Here is a 25,333-nt window from a genome sequence, read left to right as displayed (position 1 = left end):
GGTTGAGACCAAGTTTGATTTTAAGACCAGCTTTGTTTATCATTCTGTGCTGTTTAGCTTTGGGTTTTGCAGAGGAAATTGTCCACTGTGCTGACTGCCTTGGGTACAAGGCGTCTGATAAGGTACCACAGATTAGGCTACTTAATAAGAAAGAGCCTATGGTCTTGGAGCTAGTGTATTAGCATGGATAGAGGATTGACAGAGAAGACAGAGTGTTTGGGTAAAGGCAGCATGTCAGGATGGCAACCTGTAACTAGTGGAGTACCACAAGGATCAGTGCTGGGGCCTTAGTTATTTACAATATATATTAATTGCTTGAATGAGGAAAGTGAATGTACTGAAGTCAAGTTTGTGAATGACAATAACAAAAGGTGGGAAGGCAAGTGCTGAGGATGTTACAAAGAGTCTGCAGAGAGATATAGATGGATTGAGCAAGTGAGCAAAAACTTGGCAGATGGAATATAATGTGGGGCGGCGTGAGGTTATGCACTTTGGCAAGAAGAATAGATTACCAGAAGAATATTATTTAAATGGAGAAAGACTGCAGAAAGCAATAGAACAGAGAAATTTAGGAGTCCTCGACCATGAAGGACAAAAAGCTTCCAAGTTCAGCAGGTAATAGAGAAGGCAAATGGAATGTTGGCCTTTATTTCAAAGGGATTGGATTATAAACGTTAGGGAGATTTTGCTAAAGTTATACAAGATACTAGTCAGACCATAGCTGGAATACTTTGAAGAGTTTTGGGCCTCATATCTAAGGAAAAGTATACTGGAATTGGGAGCAGTCCAAGGAAGATACTTGAGGCTGATACCAGGTCTGGAGGGACTGTCTTATGAGGGGAGGTTGAGTAGGTTGGGCATGTACTCCTTGGAGATTAGAAGAATGAGAGGGTGACCATATTGAAACATGCAGGACTGTTGCGGGACCTGACGGCTAGGTTCGGAAAGGTTGTTTCCCCTTATGGGGCAGTCTAAGATTGGAGAGCATAATTTCAGGATGAGGCATGGCATGTTCAACAGAGGTGAGGGGAAATTTTCTTTCTCAGAGGGTAGTGAATCTGGATTCCTTTACCACTAAGGGCTGTTAAGGGACGTTAAGTACATTCAGAGCTGAGGTAGACAGATTTATCATCAGTAAGGAAATCAAGAGTAATACAGATAATGCAGGAAAGTAGAGTTGATGATTATCAGATCAGCCTCGATCTCCTTGAATAGAGAGCAGACATGATGGGCTGAATAGCCTGCTTCTACTCCTACATCCTGTGGTCTTAACATGATTAATGTTGAAGCGCTGACATCAAACTAGTATTGGTACAGGCATGATGGCCTAACCTTTCATATTCAAAATTTCTGTATTGTAGAAATCATTATTGGATTTTACTTATTGATATTGACTATATTAATTATCCCATGTGTTTCAACCACATTGATAATTGTTTCCTTTCTTGTATTTCACACACTAGATTATTGGTTCTCAAGCATTTTTTGATTAAGGATCCCTTTCTAAATGTATTAGTCACAGATTTTCGATTGAAGTTATAGTGCAATAGATATCTTGCAGATTTATGTTTTGGAACATGAAAGCCACCAGAGTCCTATTAAATGAACTGTGTGAAATTCTCCTGGGGATATCTGATTCACGTACGTTGATATAATTGATGATGTGAAAAATTTATACCCCTCTCTTGCTGAAACCTGCAATAAAATTCCCAGATAATACTAATGACACCCCATATCTTCCAGGAGTGGGAAGCAGCTTGAAAGTGCCTGTAGGGTACACTAACACTGTTTCATTTGTAACCTGTCACTTCTCATTTACTGCACAATTCTGAGTGTTTCAGACTTCTCTTTATCCATTGCAGTTGGCCATCCTTTCTGAATTAGAATATTGCAGACACACTGCATACACTGAGACTTTTCTGCCATTGGGTCATCACTATTAATTGTGATGGTCAACAAAATGTAACAGGCGTTCTACCTATGTCATCACAGCAATTGGATGCATTTATATTATTTCACTGACCCCCGGAAAGTCTTTATAAACAATGGAGGTCTGCGGACTCCAGCCTGATAACTAAAGAAGTAAATAAACTCATATTCTCAAAGGGAACAACAAAATCAAACCCTACTAAAGCATAATGCTTCACAGAGTTGCTTCTAACACATTGGAATATCTTCAAATAAATCCAACACCAATTTCAGACATCAAATGTAAAGAGAAGGGAGACTTCTTCAATTCAGAAGACAGCTATTTATCATGTCTGAGCATAAACTTGCTTGAAATTATAAGCTTTGCATAATGCACAGTTACTGCTACTTGAATGAAGTATCATTTTCCTTATATGTACCAAATATTACAGGGTAGCAGTGATGATTGTGGTTTCACAGCAGGATGCAGTACTCATGGCTGAAAGAGGGGTCATGCCTAGATTAAAGAGGTATCTTGGAAAATGGATATCTTGGCCCAATAGACAACTTTAGAGTATTCTATAACTGTGGTAAATGATCTTTCCTCAGCTCTTTCCTGGTGACCTCTTCCTCTCTGTCAGAGAATTTATCAACTGCACACAATGAATAGGTTACAATAGGAAAACTATCATCACCAGGAAAGGAGTGGGCAGGAAACTGGAGTTGAGGCTGAAGTGAAAACAGGTTTGTTTTGGCTGAGCAGGCTCAAAGGGCTGAATTGCCCGTTCCTGCTCCTGGTTCTTGTGTTCTTCTATTCAAGGAATGTCTGAGGCTCCTTAGCTTGCTGAAAATGTACCGATTAAATCTAAATCAAATTACCCAAACAAAAGTCAATCACATTGTCCTACCTTAAATTAATAAACACATAGCTAGGGATAAAGTGGCATTAGGCCTGTGGACAAGTGGACAATTACAAACACAGATAACAACATTGCTATTAGCAACACAAGATCAAATCAGTATTAATGATTTGTTAAGTATTGCACATGTCTTATTTGGACATCACCATTCTGCTGCATAATTATAGAAACAAGGAGCAGGAGAAGACTACTCGGCCCTTCTAGCCTGCTGCACCATTCCTAATGGTCATGGCTGGTCCCCTATCTTAATGCTATATTCCTACTTCCTCCCCATAATACTTGATGTCCTTAAAATCTAAACTTTATTTCTTTCTTGAGTATATTCAGTGACCTGGCCTCCACAGTCTTCTGTTGTCAAGAATTCCTCAGGTTCAGTACTGTTTGAGTAAAGAATATTTTTTCCCCATCCCAATCGTAAATGGCCTATGCTGTATCCCGAGACTGTGACCCCGTTTCTTGACTTGTCTAGACTTTTCCCTGCATCTAATTTGTCCAGCCTTGTCAGAATGTTAGACATTTCAGTCAGATTCCCTCTCATTCCTTTGAAACTCTAGTGAATTGTCACCAATACATAGAAACAAAGGAATAGGCAATTTGGTCCTTCCAAGTCTGCTGCGGTATTCATTACGTTTGTGGCTGATCATTCAACTCAATAACCTCTTCCTGCTTTTCCCACTTATTCTTTTAATACACTGTGGGTAAAATTGGTTTGTTGCATCTTTTCCAGAAAGATGCACTAACATTACGTTTGAGCATACTCTTCACCATCCAAATAATTCATGAAATTGAGGGATATGAAAAGTGAGGTCGAACTGGATTAACAATGAAAAATCTTTTAGTACAATAAGTTGTTAGGACCTGACTGCATTTACCTGGAAGTATGGTGGAGGTAGTCAGAATCAGGGCTTTCAAAAGGATAAGGATTTGAACAGAAAATAATTGCAGAGCTATGGGAAAGGAGATAGGAGTTGAGGGGAGGGGGCTAGTCGAGTCGCTGTTTCAGAGATCCAGTACTGTCGATAGACCAAATGTCCTGTTATCATTCTATATAGAGATATAAAATGTAATGCTATTTTTTACAGGTCACTTGTGAAACCCCATTTTTTGGGACAGCTTGTGAAAAGGACATTGTACAATGTATATTTCTTGTAGATATATTTTAATACATTAGTCCAATTTAATCAAATTTCTCTTAACAATACTCTTTCAACCTTCTTAACATTTCTGAACTACCAAGACTAGATTGTCAGATAAAGGAATCATTGTAATCACTTGAATATTGGCAATATTGATCAAGGGTATACATGGGAATTGTAGACAATCAAATGTTTAAGATTCACTCTAGAAACTGGAGAAGTGAGAAGAAATTGAATCGTGATTAAATGTAAAATTGCAGCATTGACATTTAATTGTATTTGATGATTGTATTTGGAAGTTGAAACACTTTCATGGTGTTCTTATTGTGGACAAGATTTTTTTGGATGGCTATTTGGTATTGGTCGTAAGAGAGGTCACATTATAATTCTGCTACAATTGTAATTAGCAGACTAAAAATGAGATTTATTATGTATTATTTATGATTTTATATATTTAAAAATCAAATTTGAAAATATTTTCTTTGACTATTTTTGTGTCTGTACAGATAAGAGTACAGTAGATAGCATAATGTTAACTAATGTTGCTTTTTTAAGTCCCCAAATCTACAGATAGCCAAGTTCATAAACTGCCGTCGACTGATGCCCAGGGCCAAAAAATTCAACAGTTGGAATATGAGGTACAGCGCCTTAACCAGGTTCTGGAAAAAATGCAGACCTCAGTAACAGGGTTGAGTGACAATCTGAGGCATAGTGTCCAGGAAGATACCAGTAAAATGGTTGCAACATTATTGAGCAACCTGAGACTGCCGAGCAGTGCTGTTGGCTTTGAAACTTCCCACATTCCGGTCGTCCACGAGAATGGAGACACACTCTATCAATCAGCAATGGGTGAGGTGATGTCTGAACTCACAGAGGTGAAGGATACATTGAAGGCCAAGGGTGATATGCTAGATGAGCTACACGGAATGGTTACTGGACATAATGGACAGTTGAAGAAGCTCATGGAAGCTGTCCAAGCACCTGTTTCTACTTATTCTCCATTTTCCAATGGAGACTTTTATCAGTCTTACATTGATAGTAAAATTGAAACTCTCAAGAAAGAATTAATGATAGGTATTGATGAGAAATTTGCAGATCTGAAAAATTCCTGTGAGTATAAGTTAATGTCACTAAAAGAGCAATGTGAAGAAAATGAATCAAACTATGAACATGTAGAAGAATTGCTCCATGAAAAAGAAGCTGGACTGAGAGAGGAGATCAGTAATCTCCGAAATCATCTTCTACAATCACCTGGGTACTTCAACTGCTGTTCTCACATAGCCACTTTAAGACAGCAACTCAACAACATGGATCGAAAGGTGTACAGAATTGCTGATGCTAACAGGCTTTTGAATGCCAGATTGGATAATGAATTAGAACGTTTCACTACTCTTAATCTGGAAGATATTTTTAGTGAGAGGTTAGAGGAAATTGAATCTAGAATAAATGTTACAGAGAAAAATGCTGAAGAGCATTGCTTTTATATCGAATATACTCTTAGAGAACTCATTGAAAATGAAGTTGATGGTGTCAAAGAACTTGTAAAAGAGAGAGTACAATTCTTAGAAACAAAACATAACAATGATTTTGCATTAATTAGCAACATAACTTTAACTGGTGCAAGAGACAGTGAACAGGAATCAATACAGCGAAGTGATCTGAATTTCAGTACAGATCACATCAATAATGTGATGGATTATGTTGAGGTTAGGTTGCATGATTTAGAATATTTATGCCGTACTGGTTGTGCCTCTGTAACAAAAGAGATGAAGGACATCAAAGTGGATTTAGAAACATGCAAACATGACAACAAACAATTATTGCAAAAAACAGAACAAAACTTAATTATCCTTAATGCTCTGAATGATACAGTTCGTGAAGGTCTCAAGATGATGGAAGAAAATGAAGACTTAGAGATGATACAAGGAGAAATCATCTCATTAAAAGTCAATGTAAATGCTATTGGAGAATCTGTTCAAGCACAGTGGGAAGGTCTGACAAGGAATAATGAAACACTCTTAACAGTCGAGTCCACCTTAACAAAGAAACAGGAAGAACTTCTGGATATGATTTACAAACTCCATGAAACAGATAAAAGTCTAAAATCCCAACTCCAGAAAAACAATAGCAGTCAGTTAAATGAAATGAAGAAACAACTGGACCAATTAACAAGGCAGGTTACTCACGACATTGATAAATGTAAAGATCATGCTCAGGGAATCCAGAAAGAAGTCCACTATGTTGACAGCAGAGTGGCCCACATTGAAAATGTTTGCAGTAAACTAGACAACATTTCCACCAGTCTACAGAGAATTAAAGATGGTCTGAACAAACATGTCAGCAGTCTCTGGAACTGTGCCCATCAGATGAATGAAACTGTGAAATCACATTCCAATGAAATTGATTTGTTGAAAAGTGCCATTCACCGATTTTCAAACCAAGATCCAAAAATTGTTCAGAAGACAGACGTTTTGCTTCCTGTTCAGCCTGTTCCAGGTAAGAATCATTTACTTGACTATATACTATTTCTCATCACATTGCTTGAATTTCCCAGTATTTTGTCCTTTGTGAAGTATATATGAGGTATTGAGTTGCATTAGATGTTCTTCCATATACTCACCTACCATATATCCAGTTGAAATATTGATCATTAATATGGTTTGATATTAATAAACTATGAGAAACACTGTACTATGAGTAATATGCTTTAAACTTTTATGCTATAATTGATGTATGACCATCTATCATTATTCCTATCAGGAACCACAAAATGTGCATGTACTAGTTTCTAACATTAGTATTGATTTTAAAAAACTACATTGTGTTAATGTCCAACCCAAATTAGGAAAGTTAAAATCTTTTATTATAATGCTTTTACACAGTCAAGCAGAAATATTCATAGTCCCACTGAGATCTAGCCCTGACAGTAGCTTCAATCTACATTTATTTATAGAAGTACTCATCACTGCTTTCCCAGTGATGTTTTACAGTGATGTTCAAGGAAGAAATGTATCTTAGCCAACTCTTAATTTTTTTAATGAAAACTTTTAAATATACGAGTCATGTCCAAGACTGACAGTAGTTAGTTACTTCTGAAAAAGAATGTAAACACTTGAGCTTTTTTCCCTTGGCAATGTTTTGGGGTAGCTTCCTGTATCAAAGATGTGAAGTACAATTATAATTCTGCTGCTCATTGGGAACCAGCTAGTTAAAATCAGCTATAAATTTTAGCAGCCAAAGTGTTGCACCGATTCTACCACTTATGATTGTCGGCATTTTCTAATCAACCTGTTCAGAGACGTTATTAAACACGTCTGGAGCAAATGGGACTTGAACCTGGGCCGCCTCATGGCTCAGATGGAGTGCTACCATTACACCGCACAGTCCCTTTAGCTTATGATTATAACTTGCTGGTGTGAAGAGGCAACAGGAACAACTTCAGAAGGTTAGCAGGGGTCCCCTTTTAAATTTGCAGATTTGTTCTGATTAAGGCCCGCCAACTATTTTAACTCTGGGTTTAAGTAGGGAATGGATTGTGAATCTCTGGAAAATCTACTTCCAGGAAGAAAACTCAAAGTTAGAAGAGGCCCAAAAAAGGAAGTGATTTTACGATTTTAATTTTCATTGTGGAGCCATGGAGTGCCTTATTCAAGTTCCACAATGAAGTTTAGGCCTTTGCTCCAAGTTCCTCTCTCTTCCTGAGTGCTCAAAATTGTTCCTTTGGCACTGGAGGCACCAATTCATCTGCCATTGTCCACCTAATGTTAACACCATGTCAATTTTAAGAGTATTATTATGATTTCAAAAGTAAATTCTGGCTAAAACAGTCAACATGGTTAACACTGGGAAAGTTAATATGCCTGATCTGAGGCTTTGGAATAATTGGACTTTTGGACAAGTTTGAAAAGCTGTTTGACTCCATGGAGCAGATGAAAACAAAAAAAAAAGTTTAGGTGATGAAATCTGCAGGAGTACTGATTTTTGACATAAATATGGCAATAAATGCTGACAAGCCAACGCCACACACATCTCACGAGTCAATAAAAAATGTATTAAGAGTCTGCAAAGAGATGAAGACAATATAAGTGACCAAAAGTTTGAAAAACTAAATTGCTGTTTGGAAACCTATCAGTGTAAGGGTGGATTGACCCGAACATGAAATGCACAGACATATGTTCCTTGACCAAGTGTCTAAACCACCTCATGGAATTGTAACATGGTACGGCACAGAAGGAGGACATTTGGCCTATCAAGTCTGTGCTGATTCTTTTAGGAGTAATCAAACACTTCTTCACTATTTCTCTATATTCTTTTCTTAACCAATATTTATCATATTAACTTTTACAGCAATTGAATTTGTAATCGCAATCAGGCGAGCTTTCCAATTTCAAGCCCACATTGCTAAAAATATTTTCCTTAGTTATCTCTGACCCTTTGTCATGTCTAAAGTTCAAAATACAGGGCGGTGCTTGTCAATGTAATCATCTTATGACAACAATTGCATGAAAAGTCAGGACAGCAAACCCGTGAAGAAATCGATTCGGAGGTTGATAGCAGGTGCTGTTGTAAAACCTGGCACTAAAGTCAATGGGAACTTTGGGAGTGGTGAGGTACAGAATTCATGCGATTATACTGCATGGAGTTCATTACTTACATCATCCAAACATCTGTTGGAATGAATAAATCGTGACCATTTTGTAGCCTGCTGCAGTACAAAGCTTGCTTCCCAACCAGATGGTTGTTGGATAATGTCTCAATGGTGCTCGGATAATGTGGAACAAGTTTTTTTCCAGATCTTTTTAGGTTACAAGTGAACACCCCATGATGTAAGGCCTACATTTAGCCAGTAATATAATGATCTAATTCTGCATGAGTACACTTAGCTCAAACTTTAACACTTCGAATAATTTTGACTTGTCCCTGAAATGGAGAAGAAAACGAAATAAAAAGTAGAAAGCGTGAAGTACCAAAATGCATTTTATAAACTTTATTAGCAAATGCATAAGAATTCTGTTCATAGTCCCTTAAACAATCTTGTTATGTGTGCAGTGCTATGGCTAATATTCAATTCCAATATTGACACCAGTATTTTATATATGTCTGTATCTTATGATACCATTAACCAGGGGCATGTTCTGTCAAACATCTGATACTAATTACCTCAGAATCTCTTGTTATACTTCTTACAAGTTCCTTAAGATTAGCTTTCTTTTAACAAGATCTGAGCCACAGCTGTCTGAATAATGCATACTGCCGAGAAAGGCAATGTTTAGTGCTAACTCGACAGTGCACAAAACGTTGCTGTACAACATACACATGTTATAACAAGCCAGATCTAATTTGCAACAGCTGCTTAAGATAGTAATAATGGGTTTCAATGTTTGAGTCCTTGCTTCAGTATTTGCATCACAACATAAAGAAGGTTCAGCTTAAAATTGTCCCATAACAGCTTTTATATTGTCATATAAAACAGAAAGTGTTCAAATGATGAAATATAGGAAACACAAAAGTGCAAAGAGAACAAAAACATTCATACACAATATAATAAACAATAAGAAAAGAGAAGGCTGAGGCTGGTACAGTTGAGTAGAGGAGCAAGTCAAATAGTGAAGGCAGGCAAGAGCAAGACAAAGAACGAGATAAGACGGATAAATTAAACAACATTTATTTCAATGCAAGAGGCTGACAGGTAGTGCAGATGAACTCAGGGCACGGTTGTGAACATGGGACTGGGATATCATAGGTTTAATAGAAATTGGCTCAGTGAAGGGCAGGACTGGCAGCTTAGTGTCCCAGGATATAGCTGCTGTAGGAAAGTTAGCAAGGGTGGCAAGAGGAGTGTGAGGTGGGGGGGGGCGGGGAGAGGGGGGAGGTAGAGTTGCATTTCTGGTTGGGGGTGGCATTTTGGCTGTACTCAAGCAGAATATTCCTGAGTCTATGTACTGTGAAGTTATTTGGGTGGAACTGAGAAATAAGAAAGGGATGATCACCTTATTGGGACTGTACTATAGACCCCTAAATAACCAGCGGGAAATTGAGAAGTAAATTTGTGAGGAGATCTCAGATATCTGCAAGATACAGTTGTAATGGTAGTGGATTTTTAACTTTCTAAACATAGACTGGGACTACCATAGTGTTCAGGGTCTGGATGGAGAGAAATTTAAGTGTGTACACAAAAGTTTTCTGATTTGGTATGTACCTACTAGAGAAAGAGTAGGTACCTGACCTTCTCTTGTGAAATAAGACAGGGCAGGTGACTGAGGAGTCAATGGGGGAGCAATTTGGGGCCAGTGATCATAATTCTGTTAGTTTTAAAAAGCTATGGAAAAAGATAGCCCTGATCTAAAAATTAAAGTTCTAACTTGGAGTAAGGCCACTTTAGGCAACAACTTTCCAAAGTTGATTAGGAGAGGCTATTCGCAGGTAAAAGGGTGTTTGGAAAGTGGGAGGCCTTCTAAAGTGAGATAGCAAGAGTCCAGTGGCAGTATGTTAGTATGAGGGCAAGGTTAGTATTAACATCATAGATATCATTGGATCCCTATACTGTGGAAGCAGGCCATTTGGCCCATCAAGTCCACACCATTTTCAAAGAGCATCACACCCAGACTCACCCCCTACCATGTCCCTGAAACCCTGCATTTGCCATGGCTAATGCACCTAACCTACACATACATGGACACTTTGGGAAAGTTAGCATGGCCAATCCACCTAATCTGCACAACTTTGGACTGTAGGAGGAAACTGCACACCCAGAGAAAACCTACGCAGACACGGGGAGAATGAGCAAATTCCACACAGACAGTCACCCAAGGCTGGAATCAAACCCAAGTGGCTGGTGCTGTGAGGTAGCAGTGCTAACCACTGAGACACCATGCAACATGTGAGGTTTATGGATACTGGATGACGAGAGAAATTGAGGTTCTGTCCAAAAAAATAGGAGAAGGAATGTGGTAGGTACAGACAGCTGGGATTGAGTGAATCCCTAGAAGAGGTTAGGGAGTGTAGGATTATATTCAAGAGGGATATTAGGAGGGCAAAAAGGGGACATGAGATAGCTTTGGTAAATAGGGTTAAGGAGAATCCACAGCGATTCTATAAATACATTAAGGACAAAAGAGTAATGAGGGATAGAGTAGCTCTCCTTAAAGATCAACAGGACCATCATGTGGGGAACTGGAGGAGATGAGTAGATATAAATGAATGTTTTGTGTCAGTGTATCCTTTAGAAAAGGATATGGAAGCTAGAGAACTTGAAGCAATAAGAGATCTTGAAAAGTGTCCATATTTCAGAGGACTAGGGGCTGGACGTTTTCAAACACATAAAGGTAGATAAATCCCCAGAACCTAATCAGGTGTACCCTATAGTTTGTGGGAAGTGAGGGAAGAGATTGCTGGGCCCCTTAAGGAAATATTTGTATCATTAATTTCCACCGATGAGGTGCCGGAACGCTGGAGCTTTGCTAACCTTGGCCATTATTTAAGGAAGGTGGTAAGGAAAAGCCTGGTGAGCCTGATGTCAGTGGTGGATAAGTTGTTGGAAGGAATTCTGAGGGACAGGATTTACATGTATTTGGAAAGACAAGGGATAGTCAACATGGCTTTGTGCATGGGAAATCATGTCTCACTAACTTGATTGTGTTTTTTGAATAACTAACAAAGAAGACTGATGAAAGCAGTGAGATGGTCATTCTCTTCAGCAAGGCGATCGACAAGGTTCCGCATAGTCGACTGATTAGCAAGGTTAGATCACGTGGAATTCAGGGAGACTAGCCATTTGGATTCAAATTGGCTCTAAGGTAGAAGACAAAGGTTAGTCATGCAGGTTTCTTTTACAGCTTGGAAGACTATGACCAGTGGTGTGTCATTGGGGTCAGTGCTGGATCCACTGCTTTTTGTCATATATAATGAATGATTTGGATGTGAATAGAGAAGGAATAGTTAGTGAGTTTGCAGACAACACCAAAATTGGTAGTGTAGTGGAGAGTGAAGAGGGTTACCTCAGAGTACAACAGGACCATGATCACATGGGCCAATGGATCGAGGAGAGGCAAATGGAATTTAATTTAGATAAATGTGAGGTCATGCATTTTTGAAAAGCAAATCAGGACAGGACTTGTACACTTGATGGTATGGTCGTGGGGTGTGTTACTGAGCAAAGAAACCTTGGGATGCAGGTTCATTGTTCCTTGAAGAGGTAGAGGTAGGCAAGATAGTGAAGAAGGCGTTTGGTATGCTTGCCTTTATTGGTCAGTGCGTTGAGTATAGGAATTGGGCTGTACAGGTCATTGATTAGGCCACTTCTGGAATACCGTGTTCAATTCCAGTCTCTCAACAATAGGAAAGATGTTGTTACACCTGAAAGGGTGTAGAGACGATTTTCAAGGGTATTGCCAGGGTTGGATGGTTTGGGCTATAGGGAGAGGTTGAATAGACTGGAACTTTCTTCCATGGAGAGTCGGAGGCTGAGGGGTGACCTTAGAGACGTTTATAAAGTTATGAGAGACATGGATAGGTTGAATAGTCAAGATCGTTTTCGCAGTGTAGGAAAGTCCAAAACTAGAGGACATAGGTTTAAGGTGAGAGGAGAAAGGGCCAACTTTTTCACGCAGAGGATGCTACTCATACGGAATGAGCTGAGAGTGTGGTGCTGGAAAAGTACAGCAGGTCAGGCAGCATCCAAGGAGCAGGAGAATCGACGTTTCAGACAATAGTCCTTCATCAGAAATGAACTGCCAGAGGTGCAATACCAACTTATAAAAGGCATTTGGATGGGTACAGGAATAGGAAGGTTTAGAGGGATATGGGCCAAATGTTGGTAATTGGCACTGAATTAATTTAGGATATATGGTCAGCATGGATGAGTTGGATCGAAGGGTCTGTTTCCATGCAGTACATCTCTATGACTCTGTTCTAATCTGTTTTTGGTATAGCGAACAGTACTGGAAGACAGTCAGGAAAAGGGAATGGGGAATATAATAATAATATGCTTAATATTTCAGTTTTAAAGAGGTCCTTATCCAAAACATGAACTTGTTGTTTTCTATACAGGTTGACCTTCTGCACGTTTCTAGCCTGTTTGGCTTCAGTATTTGGCTCAAAATTTACTTGTGACTTATATGGAACTGGGATCTATGTTTGCTGCTGGTTCTCAGATGATAGGAACTGGGTCAAACAAAGGAGAGGCTTCAATTCCCAACCACCAAATGTTTTGGAGCACTTTTAAAGCCAATGAAATACATTTTGAAGTGTAATTACTGCTGTAATGTACAAAGCTCTGCAGCCAAAATGCAGACAGTGACCTCCCAAAAAACAGCAATGTAAGAATGACAAAGTGATTTTTTAAAAAAAACTGTTGCTTACAGAATAAATACTAGCCAGGTTACTGGCTGTAACTGCATCGGTATTCCTTGAAATAGATATACAGTCAGAGTAGTAGAATCATTTCTGGCACGTAAGGAGTTTATCAAGTTCATGCTAGCTCTTTGTAGAGAAACCGAGCAAGTCCCAGTTTCCTAGTCACCCAAATAATTAGAATGCTGTAAAGACTCAGCGTTGCTTCAGTGCTTTTGTATTCAATGCTTCTATATACGAAACTGAAGAGACTGTAGGCTTTCCCTGATGAAGGGCTTTTGCCCGAAACGTTGATTTTCCTGCTCCTCGGATACTGCCTGACCTGCTGTGTTTTTCCAGCACCACACTAACTAGACTCTGATCTCCAGCATCTGCAGTCCTCACTTTCGCCATACTATAGGCTTTGCTAACCAATATGTCCGGTCACGTTCAAAAGTCTATATGCCCACACCTTCCTCTGTTCCTGCACACTCTTTAGTGTATTAAATCTATATTGCCTAAAAACTCTGTGAAAAAAAATTGCCTCACATTCCTCTGTATTAAATCTGTCCCTTCTGGGGTGATCTAAGATGGCGGCGATCTGAGAAGATCACACTGCAGAGCTTCACATCACCGCAGGAGCAGGACGGTCCTTTAACCTGCCTAACCCAGGTCATCAGGATTTCTTGGGGCGTTGGAAAGATTGTGGAGCCCCAAGAAACATTTTTAAATTGACTTACCTGTATTTTCAGCGGTCCAGAAATGCCTAAAAAGGGAGGAGGAGCATCCAAGGCCGGGCCTGCAGCTCAGCCTGCAGCAGCCTCGGAGCCGATTACTCTCCAGGACCTGGTGAACCAGCTCTCGAAATCTCGTGAGATGTTGGGGAAACGGATTGAAGAGAAGCTGGCTCCAGTCTCTCTCATGCTGCAGAAGCATGAGCAGCAGCTGGGAGACCTGGAGAAGAGGACAGATGAGGTGAAGCACAGGGTCACAGTGGTGGAAGCTGATGCGAGTTCATTCAAGGATGCGATCCAAGCCCTGAAGATGCCGGTTCATAATTTGCGTGACCAAATGGATGATCTTGAAAACAGGGGCAGGAGAAAAACATTTGGATCATCGGTCTGCCTGAGGGTAAGGAAGGTGAGCGGCCTGCGGAATTTGTTGAAGATTGGCTTTCGAAATTCCTTGACTTGGAGATTGGCATGAGAGGATTGAAGATAGAGAGGGCTCACGGGGTCACAGCGTGGAAATCGGGTCTGGATCAACGTCCTCGTCCTTTCCTGATGCGGGTCCATCATTACCGGGATAAGGAGAGAGTCATGGAGGCTTCCAGACTCCAGGGGAAGGATCCAAAGGCCCTAATTTACGAGGGGTCCCAGATCATGTTTTTTCAGGACTTTTCAGCGGCGGTGATCCAGAAACAAAAATCGTATGATGGTGTCAAGAGAAGATTGAAGGAGCTTGGGATTCATTACTCCCTAAGATATCCAGCGGTGCTTCGGATCACCTTAGATGGATCCATGCATCTCTTTGACACATCGGAGAAGGCAAGAGACTTTGTGGACAAACTAGCCTAAGTTAAACAATTGTAGTATGTATAAATATTGTTGCTTGGGTATGCATTTATCATTCTGCAAAAGAACTGGAGGAAATCCGGTTGGAGTTTTATTTCTCCCCCCCTTTTTTTCCTCTATTGATAATAATTTGGTTCAAACTATGTCTGGCGGTGGTTAAGATATACATTTTAAATTTCTAAGTTAGGACATACCAAAGGATGGGTGGGATATTTATTCCTTTTTTTTATAAAAGAATGTTTTTTTATTCATATTGATATTCTATGAGGTGTTTATTCTTTTTAGCTTGTGCTTGCAATGCGGCTCTAGCTGGGAGAAGTGAAAGTGGTTGAGATGGTTAGATGCCTATTTATGGGCAGTTCAGGAGGGGTAGTTGCCCCCTCCGGGCAGGGGGTGAGTTCCCCTACTCAGTGCTATTGGCGCTTTATATGTTGGTTTGTTTTCTGGTTTTTGTTGTTTTTTATTTTTAATAATTTTGTATGTTTGTTAAATGTAGTGGTTTTAGTTTATGTAGTTTTTATGTTTGGTGGACCACGCCGACACTAAGGCTGAGCAATTTGTGGTTCGGGTTCCTCCTCTCTGGAATTTAAATGTAATTGCAGAAGATTATGGCTAATGATTTGATTAAATGGTGTACCTGGAATATCAAAGGAAGTCACTTACCAATTAAGAGGAAGTAGGTACTCTTGAGTCTTAGAAAGGAGAAGGTGGATATTGCTTTGTTGCAGGAGATACATTTGGATGACAAGGAGCATCTGAAATTACAGCAGAATGGCTTTGATCAAGTTTATTTTTCATCATTTAATACCAGAAGTAGGGGAGTGGCTATATTGGTTAGGAAAAATCTCTCATTTAAGTTGTTGGAATGTGTTAAAGACACATACGGGAGGTCTGTAATTCTTAAAGCCTTGTTAAATGGGGAAGAATATGGTATTTTAAATGTTTATTGTCCCCCAGCTCATCCTCTTAAATTCTTGGTAGATGCTTTTTCTAAACTGATAAGTGTCAAGTCTCGGCACATCATTATAGGGGGAGATTTTAACTGCCTCATGGACCCCATAGTAGACTGATTGCCTAAAGGTCCCTGGATACCTTCTGCACAAACTAAACAGTTATTGGGTTTGTGTGGGGAATTAGGGTTGGTGGATGTCTGGAGGTGTCTCCACCCTACAGGTAGGGATTTCACGTTTTTCTCCAATCCGCATAGATGTCACATGAGGATTGATGTTTTTCTGACCCCTGCGGTAACCCTGGATCTGGTGGCATCCTGTACGATTGGTAATATTGCCATCTCTGATCATGCTCCAGTGTACCTCATGGTTAAGATTAAGGATGTTACAGTGGATTCAAGGTACTGGCGAATGGACCCCTTTATTCTCATGGACAAAAAGTTTGTGGAGTATTTCTCTAGGGAATTTCGGGCATTCCGAGACATCAACATAGGCTCGGTTGATAGCTCATCTGTTCTCTGGGAAACTGCCAAAGCTTATGCCGGGGGTTAGTTATTTCATATTCCACCAGTAGGAAGCGGCAGAAGGGTGAGCAGGAACGTCTCCTTGATGCACGGTTGAAGGCAGCCGAGAAGGTCTATTTTGACAGATCCTCATTGGTCAAACTACAGAGGTTTACGGCACTGCAGTCTACTCTAAATTCCATGCTTACGCAGATGGCAAAGAAGGAGTTGGCTTTTGCAAAGCAAAGGTTATACGAGCATGGTGACAAGCCAGGCAAATACTTAGCATACCTTGCCAGAAAGAGAAGTGCCTCACAAACCATTACAGCGATTAGGGAAGGGTCTGGGAACCTAACATGTGATTCTAAAAAGATTAATGTGGTGTTCCAGAGATTCTACTCAAAGTTATATTAGTCTGAGAATTGTGAGGAGGGGCAGGCCACAATGGAATCCTTTTTTAGAGATCTGAAGATCCCGGGTGTGACTCCCGAACAACAGTCCTTTCTCAATGCCCCATTATGAGAGCAAGAAGTGCAGGGAGCTGTGAGGCAGCTTCAGAGTGGAAAGGTACCCGGTCCTGACGTACTTGCCAGTGAATTTTATAAGGAATTTATAAGTATACTGTCAGGCCCGATGCTGAATATGTTTAATGATTCATACAGTCATGATTGTCTCCCACCATCTCTGAGAGAGGCCAATATTTCACTTATCCTTAAAAAAGGGAAGGATCCGGAAGACTGTGCTTCATACAGGCCCATCTCGCTCTTAAATGTGGACTTTAAGATCCTCTCTAAGGCTCTCGCGTTAAGGCTGGAGACTGTGTTACCCTCTATTATTAAAGAGGATCAGACGGGCTTCATAAAGGGTCGCAGATCCTCCAATAACGTTAGGAGGCTGCTTAACGTAATTCAAGCATGCCAAAAGCAGTCAATACATGGATTGGTGATTTCTTTAGATGCAGAGAAGTCATTTGACCGAGTTGAGTGGCCGTACCTTTTCTATACTCGCGACCAGTTTGGTCTGGGCGAAGTTTTCATAAGATGGGTAAAGGTTCTCTACAGTGTACCTCTCGCTGCGGTCATTACCAATGGAGTACGATCAAGTAATTTTAATATTTCTAGGGGCTGCCGGCAGGGCTGTCCCCTTTCACCATTACTTTTTACGTTGGTGATTGAACCGTTGACAGAGGCCATTTGTGGGGATCTCAATATATCAGCTCCAGAAGTGGGGTCAAAATTACATAAGATCTCACTGTATACAGACGATGTTCTAATTTTCTTGACAAATCCAGCAGTTTCAGTGCCTTGCCTGATACAATGCATTCACGCGTTTGGCGCTTTTTCAGGGTATAAGATTAATTTTGCTAAATCAGAGGCTATGCTTATGGGTGGTCTTACGAAAGAGTTGGCTCTTGAGAGTGACTATAGATTCCCATTTAGGTGGTCACAGGGGGGGTTTGTGTATTTGGGCATATTCATCACTCCAGTTCTGGATTGGCTGTTCAAAGCCAATTTTACTCAAATATTTGAAAAAATGAAACAGAGTCTCCAAAGATGGGAGGCACTTCCAGTCTCGTGGTTGGGTCGGATAGTGCTTATTAAGATGAATATTATCCCTCGTTTGCTATACCCTATATAGATGGTCCCCCTGATTTTAGCACTCAGGAAACTGAACAGCTGGTTCAGCTCCTTTACCTGGCACCATAAACAGCCCCTCATTAAATTAGCCAAACTGCAGTTGCCTCACAAATTGGGAGGGGGGGGGGAGTTAAACCTTCCAGACATTAAAAATGACCAATTAAGCTCACTTTTGACCTACGTGAGTGATTGGGTTTGTGGGGACCCCCTTTCAATATGGCTAGATATCGAAGTCTCCCAGGCAAGGTGCCCCCTTATCAGTTTGCTGTTTTTGGACAAGGTGAGGACAGTAAGGGAATATTGCCATAACCCAATAGTCATCAATACTGTTAAAGCAAGGAGGGCAATTCGGCAGAGGGAAGGTAATATTGGCAAAACATCTTTGTTTACACCTTAGTGGGTATGCCGGGCTTTCAACCGGGTATGATAGATTCAGGATTTAAACGTTGGGCAGCTAGAGGTATATCTTGCATGGGTGATTTATTTGAGGGAGATGTAATGATGTCCTTTGCTCAGTTAGTACGGAAGTACAAGTTACCTAATAGAGACCTCTTGCGGTTTTTTTCAAGTTAGGGATTTTATTCAAAAAAATACCACACTTTTGACCGATCCCTACAAATCTGACATAGAAAAAGGGGTACTAAGGGCTAAAAGTACACTCTCTGTCAGTACTTTATATCACCAACTGGGGGGTGCCACCTCAGATGAGTCTGATTGACTCTGCAAGATGTGGGAGAGAGAGCTAGGTGTTGAAGTTTCTTCAGAGGTATGGGAGGATATTTGGGAGAATGCAAGGAAGATATCAATTTGCAATAGGACCCATGCTATACAGTTGAAGATTCTCCACAGGGTCCATTTAGCCCCAGACCGTTTGTCAAAATTTAAACCGTGGTATCTTCAGCATGTCCCAAGTTCAAGGTCTGCATTGGCATTTACCCATTGTCTTTGGTCTTGTGACAGGCTTCAAACATATTGGAGCACTGTGGTGGGTGCAATGGAGAGGATTTTAAGTGCAATGGAGAAGGACCCTATTTCTCTCCTTTTGGGCCTACCCATTATATTCCCTGCAGACGCGCATAAGAATAAACTTTTCAATATTCTTACATTCTGTGCAAGGAAGAATATCTTGCTAGGTTGGATATCTGAAAACCCCTCAGGCCTGTCGGGTTGGCGGAAGATTGTTATGGAGCATATTCCCCTGGATTTTCTCACAAATACGGTACACCACAAAACTGAGCAGTTTTACAAGACATGACAAACCTTTTTGAAATACCTTGACACAGATTTATCTGCCACACTAACAAGGGCTTTTATATAGCTGTAACGATTGTGTTTCATGAGTCCAATATCCAGGGAGGAGGAACTATGAATGTATGAGTGTATTGTTTGACTGGGCTGAGTTATTACTATTTATTTGTTTGTTATTACGTATTTATTTATTTAGTTAAACAGTTTAGGTTTCTTTTTAATTTATACTTCTCTATATATGTTTATACATTCGTGTAGGAGGGTGGGTTGGGGAATTTTTTTATTATTTGGGTTTAGTTTTGTACTATTTTTGTACTGTTTTGAATTGCATTGTTTTGTATTTGTTGTAATATTTAAAAATCTATTTTTTCTTAATAAAAATATATTATTAAAAAAAAATCTGTCCCTTCTGCTAGCCTTAAATTGGTCTGCTTTGGCTCAGTTGATTTTATCTTCACTGTTTATCACTCGTACAAGTTTGAAATCATCAGAAGATTGTGGAATTTTACTCTGTTTTCCAATATCCAATTCATTTATATATCTTAGGGAAAAATTATCCTGACCTTTGGAGAATTAACCTGTAGACTAACTTCCAGTTTGGGAAAATAACAATTTACCCTTCCTCATTATTTTTGGTCCTTAAGTCATTTTCTTTAATCCAAGTTTACGCTACCCCCACCTATTTCACAACCACACTTTTGTTGATCAGCCATTATGTGGTATGTATTTAATACTTTTTTAAAATCCATAAGATCAATATCTGTTATATTCCTTGATCAACTTGCTTTGTTACTTTGTCAAACAATTCAATTAGATGAACAAAAATGATTGTTTATGTAGGTGTTTTGACTATTTTTAATTAGCTCAAAACACATGGAGAATGTTGGAGAAACTGCAAATCTGATAGCGTCTGTGAAGAGAGAAACTGAGTTCATGTTTCAAGTTCAGTATGATTCTGCTTTGGATGGCAAGGTGTTGGAAATTGTTTTATTTGTACACTTCTGACAAAGTTGGAGGAGGACCAAAGAAGGCAGATAGTGTAGAAGCCCAATGCAACTTGTTCATGGTGGTGAAAGAGAAAAAGAGATGTAAAATGGGTGAAAATCAAGGTGTGAAAGGGAGAGAATGGGTCCTCTTTACTAAGAGCAAAATAAACAAGACACAAACAAGACAAGTCTACAGGGTAGTAGGAGTGCAAAGAAAGAGTGTAAGAAAAATGGAGGGCAGAGTGTGGTCAGCTTCTTAAGTTATAGAATTCAATGCTGAGACCTCAAAGCTGTAAGATGTCTAAACGTCAGGAATCCTGATGAAGGGCTTAGGCCTGAAACATCGATTCTCCTGTTCCTCAGATGCTGTGTTTCTCCAGCACCACACTTTCGACTCTGATCTCCAGCATCTGCAGTCCTCACGTTCTATTTGTGTTTGGTCTTGCCAATATAAAGGAAACAGCATTGTGAGCAGTGAATGCCTTAGATTAGATTGAAAGAAATACAAGTAAATCACTCCTTTAGCTAGGCTTGATTAGTGAGGAGAGAGGATATGAATGCACAAGTGTTACTCTTTCTGCAATTGAGGAAGTGTTTGGAGTGACGATGGAGCAGACCAAGGTGTTATGGATGGAACAGTTCCTCCAGAATTCTGACAGCAGAGGAGAGTGAAGATGTGAAGGTGGTGGAAATGGCAGGGGATGATCCTTGAATGTGGAGATTAGTGGATGGCAAATAAGGACAAGGGAACCCTTTTGTTATTCTGGGAAGGAGGAGAAGGGGTGAGGGCAGAGATGGGTTGGACATGGATGAAGGTCCTGTCAATCACAACATGGGGGCATATTTGGTTGAGGAAAACTAGGTCAAGTCAGTGGAAGGTGGTGTCATGAGAACAGATGTTACAAAGACAGAGAAACTGGGAGAATGGGATGGAATCCTCACAGGAAACAGGGTGTATTCGAGATGACTGGGATTTAATGAGCTTGGAATGGCTATTAGTGGACAGCCCATCCTCAGAATTGGAAACAGTGAAGTCAAAGAAGTGAAGAGTCATAGATGGATGAGGTAAAGGTGAAAAAAAGACAGAAATCAGAAGCAAAACTGAAGGATTTTTCTGTTTCTGGATGCAAGCTGGAAGCAGCACCAATGACATCATTGATGTCTCAGAGAAACATGTGGGTGGGGACCAATGTACGACTGGAATGAGGAATGAAAAATGTGTTGCTGGAAAAGTGCAGCAGGTCAGGCAGCATCCAAGGAGCAGGAGAATCGACGTTTTGGGCATAAGCCCTTCTTCAGGAATAAGGAAGGTGTGCCAAGCAGGCTAAGATAAAAGGTAGGGAGGAGGGACTTGGGGGAGGGGCGTTGGGAATGCGATAGATGGAAGGAGGTTAAGGTGAGGGTGATAGGCCGGAGAGGGGGTGGGGGCGGAGAGGTCAGGAAGAAGATTGCCGGTCCAGAAGGCGGTGCTGAGTCCGAGGGTTGGGACTGAGATAAGGTGGGGGGAGGGGAAATGAGGAAGCTGGAGAAATCTGCATTCATCCCTTGTGGTTGGAGGGTTCCTAGGCGGAAGATGAGGCGCTCTTCCTCCAGGCGTCGTGTTGCCATGGTCTGGCAATGGAGGAAGCCCAGGACCTGCATGTCCTTGGCGGAGTAGGAGGGGGAGTTGAAGTGTTCAGCCACGGGGCGGTTGGGTTCGTTGGCCGCCTACTTGCGGAACGTTTCAGAGAACACCTCTGGGTCACCCGCACCAATCAACCCAACCTAACTAAAGTCCTGTAGAGGCGCAATGTGACCTCCCAACTCCTATACACCAATGAAGGCACGCATACTAAACACCTTCTTCATTATCCTTTGTCTCTCTGACTCCACCTTAAAGAAACTATGAACCTGCACTCTTTGTTCAACAACACTCCCCAGGGCCTTACCATTAAGTGTATAAATCCTGCCCTAATTGATTCCATAATGCAGCACCTCAAATTTAACTATAGAGTCATAGAGATGTACAGCATGGAAACAGACACTTCAGTCCAACTTGTCTATACCAACCAGATATCCCACCCCAATCTAGTCCCAACTGCCAGCATCCAGCCCATATCCTTCCAAATCCTTCCTGTCCATGTACCCAAACAGATGCTTTTTAAATGTTGCAATTGTACCAGCCTCCACCAATTCCTCTGGGAGCCCATCCCACACACGCACCACCCTGTACATGAAAATGTTGCCCCTTAGGTCTCTTTTATATCTTTCCCCTCTCACCCTAAATCTATGTCCTCTGGTTCTTGATGCCCCCACCCCAGATAAAAGACCTAGTCTGTTTATCCTATCCATGCCCCTCATAATTTTATAAATCTCTATAAGGTCACCCCTCAGCCTCCAACGCAACAGGGAAAACAGCCCCAGCCTATTCAGCCTCTCCCTATAGCTCAAATCCTCCAGAGCTGGGAACATCCTTGTAAATCTTTTCTGAACCCTTTCAAGTTTCACAACATCCTTCCGATGGGAGGAAGACCAGAATTGCACATAATATTCCAAAAGCGGCCTAACCAATATCCTGCACAGCCGCAACATGACCTCCCAACTCCTGTACTCAATACTCTGACCAATAAAGGAAAGCCAACCAAATGCCTTCTTCACTATCCTATCTACCTGCGACTTCACTTTCAAGGAGCTATGAACCTGCATTCCAAGGTCTCTTTGTTCAGCAACACCTTACCATTAAGTATATAAGTCCTGCTAAGATTTGCTTTCCCAAAATGCAGCACCTGGCATTTATCTAAATTAAACTCCATCTGCCACTTCTCAGTCCATTGGCCTTAAGTGATTTATCTTGTATCCTTAGACAGTGACCCCTGGCTCTGGATTTCCAGCAGCATTGGGAACACGCTTGCTGCATTTAGCTTGTTAGGACATTTCTATGAGATGCCTCCTCATTCTGCTGTCCTCCAGCAAATATAATCCCAACTGATTTAACCTCCTTACACCTTCAGTCCTGCCATCCCAGGAATCAGGAGAAAGTGAGGACTGCAGATGCAGTCCTGATGAAGAGCTTCTGCTCAAAACGTTGACCCGCCTGCTCCTCGGATGCTGCCTGACTGACTGTGCTTTTCCAGCACCACACATTTTGATTCTCATCCCACAAATCAATCTGGTAAACCTTCACTGCACTCTCTTTGAAACAAGAATAATCTTCCTCGAGGAGGAGACCAAAACTAATGTAGTCTCACTTGGGCACTGTATAATAGCAGCAAGACATCTTCACTCCTTTTCATGAATTCTCTCACTATGAAGGCCAACATATGTTTTGCCTTCTTGACAGTCTGCTGTACCTGCACATTTACCTTCACTGACTGGTGTACAAACACACCCAGGCCTTGTTGCATACCCCCCTCCTTTAATTTAAAGCCATTCAAATAATAATCTACTTTCCTATTTTTCTTATCAAAATGGATAATATCATAAATCCAAACTATAATGCATCTGCCCTGCAGTTACCAACTCAGTTTATCTAAATCACATTTAAAGCATCCCTGCATCCTCCTCACAGCTTACACACCCACCCAAACACCTTCATAATGATATTGAAATACAAAATTTAGTAAAACTTGTTTTGATTAAGGACAGTTGGAAGAACCTGAACTGCTACATGTAGAAAAAAGTATAAGCTGGTTCAAGCAAAACACTTCATTCATAATTTCATTCATAATTCTTCGGTATATTTTGAGATTGAAAGGACATTCGGTTTAGATCTCTTCAAAATTGGACACATTGTTCAGAGAATCATTTCATCAGTTACAATTTTTTTAGAATTGCAGAAAGAGACATTGGATGAATATATGGTCTTTTCGGATACAATTTTCTGGCAGTATTCCATGAACCTATAAGTGTAAAACTTTATCGAGAGTTGTCAGCTGTCCCTCGACTCAAGGATTACCTGTAATCAGATCGCAGGTTTCTGCCGTGAGTCATTGGGATTTGTTTCCTATTCTTTCTTTCTCTGCCACCACTCTACCTCATTATGGAGATGCTGCAACTCAAAGTATGATTCAATTTGATAGACAAGTTGTCCTCATTTTGAAAGATGGACAGGAAGCTCCACTATCATTAATGTAAATGCTATTATGTTCAAGGAAAGTTACAGGCTGTCTTTAAAATGCCTTTGTTACCCCTCCCTGGAATCTTGGCCATGTGAAATTTGAGAAACAGTAAACAGTGGCTGACTGCCTTAAGCAAGACCACTATGTACACACCTTTATAACTACCCATTTCGTTCTGATAGTTCACTTCTAAAAGAAAAGAGTAGTTCAATGACAATGGAACAATGGACAAGAAATAATGCTAAATTAAACTCCGTTTGCCACTCCTCAGCTCATTGACCCATCTGATCAAGCTCCTGTTGTACTCTGAAGTAACATTCTCTGCTGTCCACTACATCTCCAATTTTGCTATAATCTGCAAACTTACCTCCTATGTTCACATCCAAATCATTTATATAAATGACAAAAAGCAGTGGACCCAGCACTGATTCTTGTTGCACACCGCTGGTCACAGGCCTCCAGTTTGAAAAGCAATCTTCAACCACCACCCTCTGTATTCTACCTTCAAGCCAATTCTATATGTAAATGGCTAGTTCTTCCTGTATTCCAGATGATCTAACCTTGCTAACCAGTCTCCCATGAGGAACCTTGTCGAACACCTTACTGAAGTCAATAGAGATCATGTCCACTGCTCTGCCCCTATCAATCCTCTTCATTACTTCTTTGAAAAACTCAGTCAAGTCTTTCAGATATGCAGGATGAAAGCCTTCTGGGCCAAGCGACCCCCCCACCCATGCATAGCCAGTATTGTCAATTTAGCATTCTGACCAATGTTCACTCTATTCATTACCTCTACATTCTTCACTTCTACTGGTATTTTGTCCGTTTCTTTCTCCTAAGTGCCACGACAAAGTACTCCTAAAGTTCTGAAGAAGGTTCACTGGACCTGAAATGTTAACTTGTTTACTCTTCATAGATGCTGCCATACCTAAGTTTCTCCAGCAATTTCTGTTTTTGTTTTACTCCTAAAATATCTCAGCTTGCCGGGTGTCTCTAAGCACATTTTATCCTCTTTGTCCCTGAAAGGATGTATTGTATCCCTGA

The 25,333-nt window shown here is 40.6% G+C and overlaps 1 protein-coding gene across 2 annotated transcripts in view; it reads left to right on the top strand.

Moving 5' to 3' along the window:
• The window catches only part of LOC140477100 (EMILIN-2-like), an 87,087-nt gene that overhangs the window by 14,141 nt on the left and 47,613 nt on the right, over positions 1–25,333 (top strand). For both annotated transcript variants that reach the window (XM_072570381.1, XM_072570380.1), the window contains exon 4: positions 4,520–6,460. In XM_072570381.1, the coding sequence (XP_072426482.1) occupies positions 4,520–6,460 (1,941 nt within the window). The remainder of the gene's footprint in view (positions 1–4,519; positions 6,461–25,333) is intronic.

The sequence above is a fragment of the Chiloscyllium punctatum genome, chromosome 5, assembly GCF_047496795.1.
Source record: "Chiloscyllium punctatum isolate Juve2018m chromosome 5, sChiPun1.3, whole genome shotgun sequence".
In the NCBI taxonomy this organism is placed as follows: Eukaryota; Metazoa; Chordata; class Chondrichthyes; order Orectolobiformes; family Hemiscylliidae; genus Chiloscyllium; species Chiloscyllium punctatum.
This window is presented reverse-complemented; position numbering and strand designations above follow the sequence as displayed.